Here is a 14,050-nt window from a genome sequence, read left to right on the forward strand (position 1 = left end):
AGTGTTGAGTGGAGACATGTTTCGGGGAGGTTTCTTTTGCTCTTTCGGTATTCTCAACAGACCGCTCCGGACATATGGACCTTCTCGTTTTCTCGTACTTGTGTTGTTTTCAATTGTCGGTATTCACCATTCGAATGGCCAGCATGTATCTTGTTCTTGTATTTTGGCTCCTACTCGGTGGCCCGTGGGTTCTGGGGGGAGAACACAACATATTGGGGGGGGGGTATCCCACTCGCCCATTCCAACACCAGAGACACTCGGACTGGATGGCATTTGGTTCCTTTTCGCCGTTACAGTCCTGATTCCGAAAAAAAAATCTCTCCCGCGCGAGCGGTGATGAGTTCCGAAAAAGTGAACAGCACATATCAGGAGCATCTTCCTGCGATCAGGCACATACACTGTACCAAATACAATTCTTTTGCTTTTAGTTTAGCGGGACTTTTGTTAATTTTCTCTCGTACTTTGGGGGAAATCAGCTGGTCGTATCCAAGCTATATTCCGTTCTTCATGCTTGACGTGGCCATGTCGCCTCACTTCGCACTAAAATTGGTAGCTAATGGGAGCGGTGCACGACAAGTACTAAGCCTGCACGGCGGCCCATGGCGATCAAATAGGCCCTTCCCCTAGTTCGAGTCCCAAGGCTGGGTTGTATGATAAACTTAGGAAATGCATGACTCACAAAACCTGTGCAACATTTGATATTAGTTATACTCTCTTACTATTGACCCATCGGTGTTCTATAATCTAGAATGTCGATAATAGCGGTCAGCAGCACACATGCCCGAACAGGCGCTGAGCGTTCCGGGCCTTCCCCAAGTCCGCCCTTCTCCACCGGTTCTCGCCTTGTAATTTGTTGATGATCCTCTTCCACCTCTTGACTGCACGCCCCTCCCCCCTAATCCAGCAGATCCACTGGGTCCCCGCGATGACCTGGCCTGGGTATCCTAGCCACCTGGTCCCCGCCCAACTCCTCAGGACTGGTTAAGCTATCATCCTGCGAATCCACAGATCCATTTATCTCTGTTCTCACCGAGTCGCCTCGCGAACATGATTTGGCACGGATGGTTCTCATCCGCTTCCAAAGTGACCGAGGCGACTTAAACGCTGCTACCCAGCACGATACCGCAAGTCCGCCTTCGTGCCGTAGACTTGTTTCAAGATGTTCCGACGTGCAGGTCTTCCCACTTGGACCGGGCACGGTGCCATTAGAGTCTGGATCAGTGTCCCACCAGTCCACTGTAGACCCTGAGAGGACACCACCGAGTGGCCAGTGTACGTGGTCAAGGAGGGGCGGCCGGCCAGACTTACCTTAAGACATCTCAATGGGCTTGGGCAGCGTACGTGCTTTTGTTCTCTTCAACCGGATTGGCGGTTGGCTTTAGCCTCGCTGTTACCCTTTCACGTCCCTGGCAGCTTCGGGCCTCTTGTCGTAGTTCATGCTTTCATACTCGTCGGTTCCCAATATAAATGTGGGTGTCTGCATACTTGCATACTGGCAGAAATACTTTCTCCCTTCCCCCTTCCATCTTAACGTACTGTCCTTTCCATCTGCCCCTCTCCACGGCTATTCGACAGCCTCTACAGCACTCGCTCATACATCTTTCCCAAGGGGCTCACGTGCTAGCCGCTGATCGCACGCTTTTTTGCTCATCATGCCGGTTTCTCATATGACATTGACCGTCTCAAATCTCCCGAGTTCGACCTCTTTCTTCTTATCATGTCTCCAGCCGTTGGGATACCAGTTCATTGGTCGTCATGATGAATACATTGGTTTCGGACAGAGGCCAGGAGAGCCAGCCGATTTCTGGATCACAGAGAAGAAGCCTGGGTACGTAATAGGCCGTAAAGATCGCCCTGTAGGGGAAGGTTGGAAGGTCGGTAGCTAATCCAGCATTGATAGAGCGCCTCCAAGCGCCGTCCATATTGCTTTCCCCGCTCCCTCCAAGGATGCGGTCAATTCGTTCTTCATCGCTGCACTGAAAGCCGGCGGCTCGATGCACGCCGAGCCGAAGACGCGGGACCAACGCAGCATGTATCACAACGCAACTGTGGTCGACTTGGATGGAAACAGCATCGAGGCCGTGTATCGGAATGACCTGGTCGCTCCGGCATCGCAAGCCGGGGGTCCTACCATAGCTCAGCTCGACAACCGATCCGTCGTGTCGAAGAGCAAGGCCAGCACAAAACCCGAGAGCGTGAAGGCTGAAAGCGTGAAGGCCGAGAGCTTTGTCCCGACAAGAACGGTCGTGACCAAGACAATATCGAAGCCCGACGAGGATAGCAAGACGGCCAAGACACTTGTCGGAACGCTCATTGGTGCTGCTGCCGGTGCTGCGATTGCCTACGCAATGGTGAAGACTCGCGAAGACTCGGTTCAGAAGTTTGAGAACGCATTCGAGGTTGAAAGCACCCCGGAGGATCCCTCCCCATCATATGCGCCAGAACAACAGCGCCTGATGGCAGCGCCTTCTGAATACTCCCGAGCCGAATCTCAGATGCGCCCTACCATGCGAGCCATCGAAGCACCTCCTGCACGCAGCGTCTACTCTGCCGTCCCACGCTCCACAGTCAGCCGCAGCGTAGCCTCCAAGAATCCCCGCGCCAGCACCGTCTACGAAGGCACCGAGTTTTACAGCGACCCTAACCGCCGCGCCTCAGACGGCAGCATCATCAGCATCCCGGAGGACTTGCCGCTCCGTGCAATCGAGTACCCGCCCAGCATCAGCGGCTCGCGCTACAAGCAGCCCTGCAACCCCAGCACCTTCATCAGCAGCTACGCCGCCGATAAGCCGCGTGCCGGAAGCGTGCACTCGGCCTCCACCATCAAAGCCTCGCAGCACCCCAGCCATCTCTCGCGCCGCCACAGCGCAGACGAAAGAGACACTTACTCCGTCCACAGCGGCAGCCAGCACACTTCCATCTACCGCCCTGCTGCCACAGTCCACAGCGGCCACTCTGCCCGGGAAAAGGCCCCCAGTGCCTTCTCGGAGACCAAGTCGGCTCGCAATGTCCCCCTGCCCGCGGGCTCCTCTCGCTCCGTATACTCCGCCGCGCAAAGCAACACGGGGAAATCCTACGTGTCTGCGCGCGAAATCCCTCTGCCGAACTCCGTGCTCGATCTTGACGTCGACTCGATCGTGACACCCGACGACTCCATCAGCCAAATTGGCAGCCGGTCCGGACGGTCCAATCACTCGCGGCACTCGAAGTCCTCCAAACATTCCTCGCGCTCGAAACATGAGAACGGCGAGGGCAGTCAAGTGTCTCGGTCTTCGCAGCGCACCGTCAGGGCTAGTGATAGTAAGGCTGGTTCGAAGGCACCTAGTCGGTTGGGCAGCCAGCTTGTATAATGACTTGCATTGGTTGAGGTTTTTTTTTTTTCTTCTCTTCTCTTTCAATTTTTTTTTTTCTTTGTGCACTTTTTCTTAGCATCTTGCATTTGGCCCCGGGGGGTTTCGGGGAACATCATACATTTACAGACTACGACAGACTGAGGTGATAGCGCCTGTTTTTAGCATATATAAGGTCTTTATAGAAATTTGTCATCCAGAGCCTCGGAGCCCTGGAGACTTTGTTGACACTTGCCATTCATACTAGCAATCCTCCCTGGTAGCAGTAAATACCTAGATGGGAATGGAACACATGCTGGAGCGTATCACAGATGTTGACCAATCTTCAGACCGCCCAGTACAAGGAGCCGAAACCTTCAAGTTCTTCCCTTTGACGATAAGCTTTCCCAAAAAAAAAAAAGAAAACCCCGGAAAACCCCCGGAAAAAAAACAAAAAAAGACACCTTCTCAACCTCATGCATTCATTACATGGTATTTCCATCTCTAGAATTCCACCAAGCTCTATCAAACTCTCCCCAACCCCCCGGCGGTGCATCCCACATCGCCAGGTCCCGAACCACCATCTCGTAGCACCCATCACCGGGCATATTTCCCTGGCAAACATTGCCGCCAACAGCAATATTGATCAGGATCCTAAACTCGCTCATCTTCCTCGTCCCGGGTGGCTTCTCCGCCCTCATGATCGGCCTGCCATCGATCAGCCAGACCAGGCGGCCTCTCCCCGAGGCCTCGTCCTCATCCCAGATGAAATCATACCGTACGCCCCCCGGCGCACTGAGGTTCGGAACAGGCGTCTCCAGCACACGATGCTTATCCCAGTCCTCGCCATTGAAGTGGCCCCAATGCAGACAGGTATGGTTCACGGCATCGCCGTTCCACGCCTCCATGATGTCCATCTCGCCGTCCTCGGGCCACTTGAAGGGGTCTTTCGGCAGCAGCCAGAACGCAGGCCAGATCCCGCGCGCCACGGGCGCCGTGATCCGGGCGGACAGGCAGCCGCGGGGCCGGCTGAGGGTCTGGTGGCTGGAGAGTCTGGCGCTGGTGAACTTGTGCGCGGGGTCCGGGTGGCCGTGGTTGATCAGGGCGCGGACGATCAGGGCGTCGCCGTGCGGGGAATGGAATGAGTTGTAGGGACTGTCGATGTAGTTCTGGGCTTCATTGTTGCCCCAGCCGTGCTGGCCTTGTTCATGGTGGAAGTTTGTCGACACGGGGGCTTGCGGGTGCAGATTGGGCCACCAGCAGACTTGGGGCTGGGAGGGCAGTTCTTGATATGCCGGTGGTGGTTTGCTTGAGGTTGGGATTGGCGGTGGGGCGGGCTTGTTGTGGGATGGGATGGCGGGCGCTTGGTGACTGAGGTCTCCCCAGGCCTTGTCTGCTTTGTCGATTATGCCCTGCAGGGCTTGTCGGAATGGCATATTGGTCTGGCCTTCGGTAATGGAGGTTGAGGGAGTGGAAGTAGCTGCCTAGAGAGGGTGTGTAGCTTACGAGTCGTTGACCCTGTGGGGTACCAGGCATTTGCCAAGATATACGTCTTGGAAGGGGGATGAAGTAAACATTTTGGATTGATCAAATTTGCATGGCTTTCTTCCTAGACCTGATATTATGGGTTATATGTATTATTCACCAGTGGTAAGCAGCACCCGTTTTAGCTTTTTGGTATACACAGTAGCATTCTTCTAGATGATCGGCCCCGGTAGTGGCGCCGATAATCCCCGCTTGGTTGCTTTCAAAATGCCTCAGGCAGCTTATGCAAACCGTACAAACCTGGGGGCATTCAACAAAATTTCGATATCATACAACTTCCAAGACCTGGGACTCCTAATATATGGCCTATCTACTCCGTAGTATGCTATCAATCAACGCTAGTCTTATCTCCGCACAGCCGACTCTCGACGTAACCAATCCCCTTCCAAATTATCCCTCTGCTCGCCTCATTTTCCAAGCATGGCAGAAACATGCCATGAGGAGCCTACCACAGAACTCTCCAGAGCAGCGCGCTTCAAAGCCACACACCTCGCCGCACGCTATGGAAATTATCACCAATACTATACTAAGTTCCGGGCCCCCACCGTCCCGGACGAGCGGCTTTCACTTCTCCCCGCAGAGGTCCTCCCCGGCGCGCGAGTGATAGACCTAGGCTGCAACGCCGGCAAACTGACCCACGAGGCGATAGCACACTGCGGTGCAGCCGCCGCCGTGGGCGTCGATATTGACCCGTGGCTGATCGAGCAGGCGAAGGCCGCGTACCCGGACGGGCCGTGCACATTCGAGCACTTTGACTTTGTGGATGCGTCTGCGTACACGGGGACCGCGCTGGGGAAGTTCGACGTTGCACTGCTGCTGTCGGTAACGAAGTGGGTGCATCTGAATAACGGAGATGCAGGGATGTTGAGGTTATTTACACACATACACAGCATCTTGAAGGACGGGGGCTATCTGGTTGTGGAGCCGCAACCTATGAGCAATTATGCGAAGGCGTCGAAGAAGAACAAAGAGTTACGGGAGATGTATAAGACTATCCAGATGAGGCCGCCGTTTGATGCCGAGCTGACGGCGCTGGGATTCGAGAGCATAATGCAGGTTGAGAGAGATGAAGAGGGCTTTGCTAGACCGGTACATGTTTGGAAAAAGGTATCATGACCCGACCGAATATATGATCAATTCCTACTCGTATGACTTGGAGGGAGTCGAGTAAAGTGACATCTTGGGAGAGTGTGGATGATGTGGGGAGTTCCGCTGGAGGTTGGTTAGCAGGTAGAAAGAGAAGATGGTCATGAGACCAAATGGCATTTCATGAGGATGCTCCAAAAGGCAAGGGTGTTGCCGCTGGAGATGTGGAGGCTGTGGGCATCAGCGGGAAGGACGAAGGCTTAGGGCCATTGTACCGGGGATTGTGGCTGTTATGCTCTTCGGAAAGGATCTGGAATCCCAAAAGACAAAGAAAACCATAAAAGGAACGTCCGAGGGAATGATTCGCTGTGAGAATGAGATTGTCGTTTAGCTGCTGGATTCTTAATTTCCTCCGGTTTCTGCATACTTTGTTGGCCGAGAGTCTTGATCGCTTGGATCTGGAGTGTACACTTCTGAAGCGTTTTACGCTGAGAGGCGTGGGAGGGTTACATGAGGAACATTAGAGGAACATCGCCATAGGGTTTGGCGTTATGCGGCCCACTAGTGCCAGAGGCTCAGCATTAGACAAGGGATGTAACACCCCATAACTAATATCGCAGCGTTGCTTCTGAGCTTAGACATCCCATACTAACAGTTTTCAACGGTTATAGTTTGGCCCGCGCTAAGACGACCGGGGGGGGCCTTACTTTAGGGCAATTTGAATCTGAGCATCCTGGTCTAGACCCGGGAGGGGCCGTCGGGTGAATTACTTTGTTTTCAAGGGGAGCTATTTTATCTTAACCCGTCCTACACGTTGAGGAATAGAATGTGCTCGAATGTGCTCGAGTTGGAGGACATCATCATTTCAGTGGATTTGGAGAGCGCATAATATAGTGAAAAGGGTGTTGAAATCAGCGCCGTGTCTCTGCTCCGGGCCTCTGCTCCGGGCATGTACACAGTAGTATGTTGCCCGGTACGGAGTACATTTCTGAGCTATCAAACAAAATCGAACATGAGCTTTGGAAGACCCAAACGCTCCACAGTCCCACGTGCAGCTGACCAGCCTACACTCAGCCTCGGAAGGATCTTGATGGGCCAATATCTACAGCGGACCTGCCCCCACATCGTATCGCGTATTCACCGAGAATCCGACGAGCTAGAGACTCAGCCGACTAGTCGCTCCTTGGTCTGGCAGAACCCTCCATGTGATCTAGGCCGGAGAACGGCAAATTAATGGGAGGCCTTACATGCTCACTCCTTTTCTCCGTCCCATCAAGATTACGATGCCTGGTCGATAGCGGAGAGGTTTCTATCCTCGTCCCAGTTGTTTGTCCAACTTGACGGCAAAAGTACCATTGCATGCAAAGTAGACCTATGTGCGGTGCCAGCCAATAAGTTTTCGAGGGGTTCCGCAGGCAAGGGGGGTGATCTGAGGTTGACAAGCAGCCCAGGGGCTCGTGCTGCCCCACTGATATAGAGGATAACAACAGTCCCTGAAGATTTGCCATTCTGTTTGATCCCATTTGGCAATCTGCAGAGCGCCAAAGTTAAGGCCACCATACCAAGACTTTGCGCCAACCGCCTTGTTGCTAGTTGCATTAGACTACTTTGGTCCGTTCCCGTTCTGTCCCAACGCAAGCCTAATGATCCGTTCTTCAGGCCGATACGGAGTAAGTTGGCGCTGATCCAATTTCCCAAAAACCGGAATTCGACAGTATAGTTTTCGGTCACGCATCGCGCAGACCGCCCTGTGGGCGAATTTTTCGTATTCGCAGTTCTCTTACATCATAATAATGACGCCCTACAGGCCATTGAATTATTTCCACGGTTGCGAAATGGGATGCCAACTCTGCGCTGGTCTCCGTCGACAGTGGGGGGCTACGCCATCTTCTCGCTTCCGGTGAATAGCTATTCGAGTGCATGATGTGTACCTGTTAGTACCCTCATGCAGCCATGGGACCTAATTATATGAGATTTCAACAAGTAGGAGCTGCCCCCCGGGGATCAGCCTTATAATTTGTCGGCGAATCAAAGATGTCGGCACGAAGGCAAAGAATGTTCACCGTAAAAAAGAGCCCGACCCCCGAGCCCCCCCCGCCTAAAAGAAGCAGGGGTATATAGTCAAATGAGTTCCTGGTACCGGTACTTATTTCTTTAGTTCAAACCTAATCGACCATGTTCATTCGTTGCCTTCTTGTCCTCTTGGCTGGGACACATGTGGCCGCCGCCAAGTGCAAATGTGTAGGTTTTCCCCCGTGTGTATTTGCTCAATCGCAAATCAAATTTGTGCATAATATCCAGGATATGCACCCCCTTTACCCCCCTACTCCCTAAAAACACATTGGATCCCCTTTCTAACCTCGTAAAAGACCCCACTGGATTCCTGTTGGCCGTCCAGTGGCACCTGGACCGCTCTAAACGCATCAGTTGACGGCCGACTCGTCCGAAACGAGCCTTTGGCCAAACCGTGCTATCCAGGCCAAGGCTACAGCGCCGCCCTCTGCCAACAAGTCAGTACCAACTGGTTCAATGAAACCTGGGTAGTAGACTCGCCAATTGGATACGTCTATCCTCTTGGTGCGAACTCTTGCCCGCCGCTCAATGCCTCGGTCGCTGTATACCCGATCTGTGAGCTCGGTGTGGCGCCCGCGTACAGTATCAAGGCGACCAACGCAGATGATGTGGCGGCTGGCATCAAGTTCGCAAAGGAGCACAACGTGAGACTGGTTGTCAAACTGACGGGCCATGATCTCGAACATCGGTGCGCGTTATCACCAGCTGTTGATGAACAGGAGAGTACTAACGCATCCCGCGCAGATCACAAGGATATGGCAGTTTGTCCATTTGGGTCCGCAGCATCCAAAATGGACTGAAGTTGCAAGACAAGTTTACATCAGCGGATGGCTCTTGCAACTCGGATTGGACCGGCAGTGCAGTCCAGATCAACGGCGGTTATCTCTGGGTCGACATCTATAAGTTTGCGGGTGATCGCGGCTACCATGTGGTTGGTGGCGCAGATCGCGTAAGTCTTGCCCTCTAGACACTGAGAAACATTCTCCCGAAAAAAAAAAAAGGACCAACTCTCACTAACCTTCTCTTAGACGGTTGGCACCATCGGTGGATACCTGCAGGGAGGTGGCCACGGCGCTTTGAGCCATTTCCACGGACTGGCAACCGATCAGGTTCTCGAATACCAAGTTGTTCTCGCGTCAGGCGAGCTGGTCGTTGCAAACGCCTGCCAAAACACGGATCTCTTCACTGCTCTCCGCGGAGGAGGCGGTGGGACTTTTGGCGTCGTGATATCTGCCACCATCAAAGCATACAAAGACCAACCGGTCCTGCTCCACAACCTGGAGGTCATTGCCCTGCCCGATGACTCCTTTGAGGACAATGTGAACGAGCTTTACAAAGTGACGACAGACATCCTCTCAGAGTACCCCGGTCTGTCCGATGCCGGATGGGCCGGCACAGCCTGGTTCACAGTTGGCGAAGGACTCGCTTATTACGGACACCCGTTTCTTTCTTTACTCGAGGACAACTCGACCGCCGCTGTCGATAAAGCGAAGAAGGCCATGGAGGACAAGATCCTGAGCAAACTGACCAAGTACGAGAATGGCGCTACTCTGAAGATCGAATCGCAATGGAAGCAGTACAATTCCTTCAGGGATTACATCTTCCTTCCTCCTTTCAACCCAATTCCTGCAGGGGGGACCTCGATCATGTCATCGTGGCTTTTCGACCGGAAGTCTCTCGAATCCCCGTCTGGAAACACCACACAGCTTCTGCAGACCCTGAATTCCGGGAACGACAACATCCCCTTGATGACACCCGGCGGCGGTGCAACTTTGTTCAATCTTGTTGCTGGCGGCAAGGTGCTCGACGAGGTACCGCACACGTCCGTATCGCCAGCCTGGCGCCGGGCGTATCTCCTCGTCGAGCAGATCGATACCTGGCCGAAGAACTGGGGCCCAGAAGCGATCAAGGAGAAAATTGATAGAGCCACCCACACCAAGTTGAAGGCTATGAAGGATTTCTCGCCTGGAATGGGGACGTACTCCAATGAGGCTGATCCCTACGATCCAGACTGGAAACAGAGCTGGTGGGGAGATAATTACGACTTCCTTCTCTCTGTGAAGGAGAAGTATGACCCCGATCGTGTCTTCTGGACGTGGAAGAGTGTGGGCAATGACGGCTGGGGAGAAGTAAAAGGTGGTGGCTTATATGGGCCTTTGTGCGAAACCGGCACCTCTGCCAATTAATTGTTAGTATAAAATTCTGAGGAGCAGCTTCTTGATGGACAAGGCCAAGGGTACCTCTAGAACTAGCACCTCATGTTCGATCACCATACGGGAATATGAGTCTACACGAAACAAAACTATCGATGGACCTGCCTGGATTGTTGCTATCTGATGACAAGAAAAAGAATAAATGGACCTCGTAAAGGCCCCTTCCCCGCACAGTCAATCTTCAGGCTAAACCACCATCTCTCCAAATCTCGATCTCCCATCCAGCCAATTCCATCCAGCAAGGCTAGGCGTATGCACCGTAAATTGCAAAACAAAACGCCGTACGACCAGCTCCGACATTTGGCACCGAAAAGTGCCATGAGATCTTTTGTCATGAACTTGTTCAATCATCGCAGGGAAAGAACTCGATTCCAACTCCAAGAAAGCTCGCCCTTGGGAGGGAAAAACAAGATGCCATGGATGCATGAGAATTGGTCATAAAAAGAAAGATTGATACGACGGTCCCCAGGAACTAACGCAGGGGAGACGTTAAAGGAAAATGGGCCCTAGGCCAGCAAAGAGAAACTAGTCAATGGGACCGAAGTGGATAACACAGAGCAAGTTCTACAACCACGGTACGCCAGGCTTCGCGGATTGAATCTACCGGACAAAGAGAAACAAGATGCAGAGACGGCGACGGTAAGCATAAGGAATCACGCAGCGGGGAAAGGGGATCGTTGGTATTGGAGCATAGTTGTTGGAAACTGCCGATCAAATAGCGTACTTGCGAGTCCACTCGCGAGCCGTGGCCTCGTATCGTGGACGGTCGGTCTTGTAGACGTGCGCAATCTCGGGCACCAAGGGGTCATCGGGGTTGGGATCTGTGAGCATCGAGCAGATCGAAAGGAGTACTACACGGCAGGCATCAGTATTTCATGTCCAACCAAAGTATCGGTCCAATGCTGGACGGCACCACCACACACCTTTCGAGATTGTCAGAGCAGGACTCCATTGGTCACGCAGGATGTCGAGACAAATGCTGCCGTTGGAGTTGATGTTGGGATGATAGATGCGGGTACTGAAGTTGACCTTGGGAGGCTTGAATGGGTAGTCGGTAGGAAAATGGATTGTGAGGAAGAAAACGCCACCCGAGTAAGGCGAGTCACCCTATAGTCCATTGTGTTAGAATTTGATTTCTTAATGTGGTCTGATCATCGGCCTCGTGCCCCGGGGAGAGAGGAGAAGTTCGGCCCCGTGCGACCGTCACTGTTTTCAAGACCAGGTAGAAGAAGGGAGAGTTCGACTTACAGGACCCATAATAGTTGCCTGCCAGTGGAACTGTGGAGGGAAAAGAAAAGCGTGTCAGTTTATCAATATATCAAACCAGTATCGGGCGATCGGCATAGGGTCATTTCAGCCCCGCCACATGATAAGCTTTGGGCTCATTCTGGCGGCGAGGACATGGAAATAACCGTGACGCAGGAAGGAGTCTGCCGTAAGGAAGTTGGATATCTCATACCAGATCATCTCCGATGGGGCCGGCGGAGCAGGAGGACGGGGGGTCCCTGAGACATCAAAGTCAGTATAACCGGAAGATCTCGCAAGGTTCGAGGGTGCCTTACCGGCCAAGATCAGTGAGTTCCTTGTTAATGCGCTTGAGAGCCATGGTGACGACGAAGAGGAGGATGGGCTAGGGGCTAAGATTAGCAGAAGAGATCTTGTAGAAAGTGCAGAGCTGGATCCACGTACGGTTACGTCTTTGTGTGGAAAAGAGAAGAGAGAAGAAAGAGAAAGAGGGGGGAAAGTGGTGCGGGACGGGCTTTACACTTGGTATTACCAATACGCGCCACCGAGTGACACATCGATTTAAGGCGGGTAACTTTGACACTCGCGAAATTACGTACAGTTTGCGCATAGGGCTGCCGGGTTTTGCTCTGGAAACGCCCGTTCTCACTCATCGGTGACAAAGCCTGCGATTATTGAGAATCATCTCATTGGGGACGTTCTTTCTGGGTTCCTCTATTTTGTTGAAAGTTGCTTCCTAGGCAGCATTGGGTGGGCTGTCCATGCAATACGGCGTATGTAATATCTGCCCCTCGATGATGTCACGTGTAGATGAGGCGTTCGTCGATTTCCAAATCGGGAAGGCGCGGGTATTTGCATTTTGTAGTTTCATTCATCAAGGCCTCCCAAGCTGCCTGAAGATCAAGTTAGATTCTACATGTTTTACGGTTGGGGAAACATAGCTTCACTGTAATATGAAACTTCTACTATTTTTACATTGTCCTGGCTTAAACAAATGCCTGTTTTCCAGTAATGGCCCGCCCCAAGATCAACGCTGCGTAAAAAAAAAAAGAAAGCACGGTTAGTCTCTCAGCCCAAGTACCATATGCTGTTGGGCACTTACCATGGATATCGCTCTGACCCTCATATGTCTGCACCACAAACAAATTTGCGACATGACGTCCAATATGATACTCATCGCTGGTGGCGTTGCCGCCAAATACCTCCTGCAGGCTGTGACGAGTTAGCTAAAGTCGATCGAAAACAAGGGCTACAGACAGGGAAGTCTTACATTCGCGAGTTCATCAATGCCCGGTCACAGTTCTGTCGCTTGATCATCGAGATCATCTCGGGTGTGGCCTTGCCAGCATCCTTCAAACGAGCCACTTGCACAGCCGCCAGATTTCCATAAGCCGCATCGGTCGCCGCATCAGTCAGCTTCTTCTGAATCAACTGGTACTTGGCAAGCGGGTTCCCCTTGAATTGCTTACGCTCCAGGCTGTATTCCCGAGCTCGAGCGATGCAGTCTTCTAGGGCGCCCATGCTTCCAAAAGCAATTCCCAATCGTGCGCTATTCAGGCATGTAAATGGGCCCTTGAGGCCCTCGACCTCGGGGAACATGTTCTCAACTCCAACAGGGCAATCGTCCATCTGAATCATACCCGTGATTGAGGCACGCAGTCCCGTCTTATTCTTGAGAGCGGGCGTCTCGAACGTGCCGGGCGGGCACTTGGAGCGCTCAACAACAAATCCACGGATCTTCCCCGTCGATTCCAACTTAGCCCAGACAAGAGCAAGGTCCGCAATGGGCGAGTTTGTGATCCAGGTCTTGCTGCCTGTGAGAAGGTACACTCCCTTCTGGGTTGGGTGCTCCCGAGCAACGGTTTCCATTGAGCCCGGGTCAGAGCCGTGATTGGGCTCAGTCAGACCAAAACACCCAGACAGCTTACCAGAAGCCAGGCCTGGAAGCAGACGCTCCTTCAGCTCTTCACTGCCAAACTCGTAGATACCCGTCATGGCCAGCGAGCTCTGCACCGACATTCCCGACCGGTATCCGCTGTCCACTCGCTCCACTTCCTTGGTGATGAGCCCTGATGCCACGGTGCTTACGCCAGCGCAGCCGTAGCCTTCAATCGAAGCGCCAAGGAGGCCTAGCTCGCCCATTTCTTCCAAGATCCGGCGGTCATAGTCTTCGTTGCGATAGGCCTCTGTTGGGGGAGAGTGTAAGTAAGATACTGTTCACCAGGACAATGCGAGGCACCGTACCTAAGACTCGTGGTAGTAATCTGTCTTGACAATATTGTCGAGCTGTTTCTTGGATCGCCAATTCTTCCGGTGTGAGGAGTTCTGCAGTGACGAGAGGATCCTCCCAGTTGAACACCGCGGAGGAGGCGTACCTCCGACCCGCAGATGGGGAACCAGCCTTCAAGGACCGCGCAGCAGCCCGAAGTAGTGAGCGATTCATCATTACGGACAAAGACAGGAACTTTTGCGTGAGAACAGGCGAAAGAACGGTATGAGGGAGAAGAGGCCAGTTGCGGGGGAAGCTTCGCATCAAATATGCGCTAGTGACGGCGAACC

At 53.0% G+C, this 14,050-nt stretch overlaps 7 protein-coding genes across 7 annotated transcripts; 4 read left to right on the forward strand and 3 right to left on the reverse strand.

Annotated features, from left to right (window-relative positions):
* Positions 1-1,061: 1,061 nt before the first annotated feature.
* On the forward strand, positions 1,062-1,313 carry N7468_009049 (uncharacterized protein; the record flags this gene model as incomplete). The annotated part of the gene is made up of 1 exon (XM_058478345.1): positions 1,062-1,313. The coding sequence occupies one exon, from the start codon at positions 1,062-1,064 to the stop codon at positions 1,311-1,313; it is 252 nt and encodes an 83-aa protein (XP_058326675.1).
* Positions 1,314-1,652: 339 nt separating this feature from the next.
* Positions 1,653-3,350, forward strand: N7468_009050 (VOC family protein; the record flags this gene model as incomplete). Its single annotated transcript, XM_058478346.1, has 2 exons — positions 1,653-1,878; positions 1,903-3,350. The coding sequence occupies 2 exons, from the start codon at positions 1,653-1,655 to the stop codon at positions 3,348-3,350; spliced, it is 1,674 nt and encodes a 557-aa protein (XP_058326676.1).
* A 464-nt stretch (positions 3,351-3,814) lies between these two features.
* On the reverse strand, positions 3,815-4,765 carry N7468_009051 (glycoside hydrolase family 16 protein; the record flags this gene model as incomplete). The annotated part of the gene is made up of 1 exon (XM_058478347.1): positions 3,815-4,765. One exon carries the CDS (start codon positions 4,763-4,765, stop codon positions 3,815-3,817), a length of 951 nt encoding a protein of 316 aa, XP_058326677.1.
* Positions 4,766-5,294: 529 nt separating this feature from the next.
* N7468_009052 (class I SAM-dependent methyltransferase) lies at positions 5,295-5,990 on the forward strand (the record flags this gene model as incomplete). The annotated part of the gene is made up of 1 exon (XM_058478348.1): positions 5,295-5,990. The coding sequence occupies one exon, from the start codon at positions 5,295-5,297 to the stop codon at positions 5,988-5,990; it is 696 nt and encodes a 231-aa protein (XP_058326678.1).
* Positions 5,991-8,135: 2,145 nt separating this feature from the next.
* N7468_009053 (uncharacterized protein) lies at positions 8,136-10,219 on the forward strand (the record flags this gene model as incomplete). Its single annotated transcript, XM_058478349.1, has 4 exons — positions 8,136-8,201; positions 8,330-8,721; positions 8,778-8,982; positions 9,062-10,219. The coding sequence occupies 4 exons, from the start codon at positions 8,136-8,138 to the stop codon at positions 10,217-10,219; spliced, it is 1,821 nt and encodes a 606-aa protein (XP_058326679.1).
* Positions 10,220-10,957: 738 nt separating this feature from the next.
* On the reverse strand, positions 10,958-11,852 carry N7468_009054 (putative ubiquitin conjugating enzyme (UbcD); the record flags this gene model as incomplete). The annotated part of the gene is made up of 5 exons (XM_058478350.1): positions 10,958-11,097; positions 11,170-11,353; positions 11,495-11,524; positions 11,706-11,751; positions 11,809-11,852. 5 exons carry the CDS (start codon positions 11,850-11,852, stop codon positions 10,958-10,960), a joined length of 444 nt encoding a protein of 147 aa, XP_058326680.1.
* Positions 11,853-12,477: 625 nt separating this feature from the next.
* On the reverse strand, positions 12,478-14,024 carry N7468_009055 (acyl-CoA dehydrogenase; the record flags this gene model as incomplete). Its single annotated transcript, XM_058478351.1, has 3 exons — positions 12,478-12,703; positions 12,762-13,677; positions 13,736-14,024. 3 exons carry the CDS (start codon positions 14,022-14,024, stop codon positions 12,478-12,480), a joined length of 1,431 nt encoding a protein of 476 aa, XP_058326681.1.
* Positions 14,025-14,050: the final 26 nt, after the last annotated feature.

The sequence above is a fragment of the Penicillium chermesinum genome (genome assembly GCF_028974085.1).
Source record: "Penicillium chermesinum strain IBT 19713 chromosome Unknown utg000007l:1.0-2695246.0:1.0-2697696.0, whole genome shotgun sequence".
NCBI classification, from domain to species: Eukaryota; Fungi; Ascomycota; class Eurotiomycetes; order Eurotiales; family Aspergillaceae; genus Penicillium; species Penicillium chermesinum.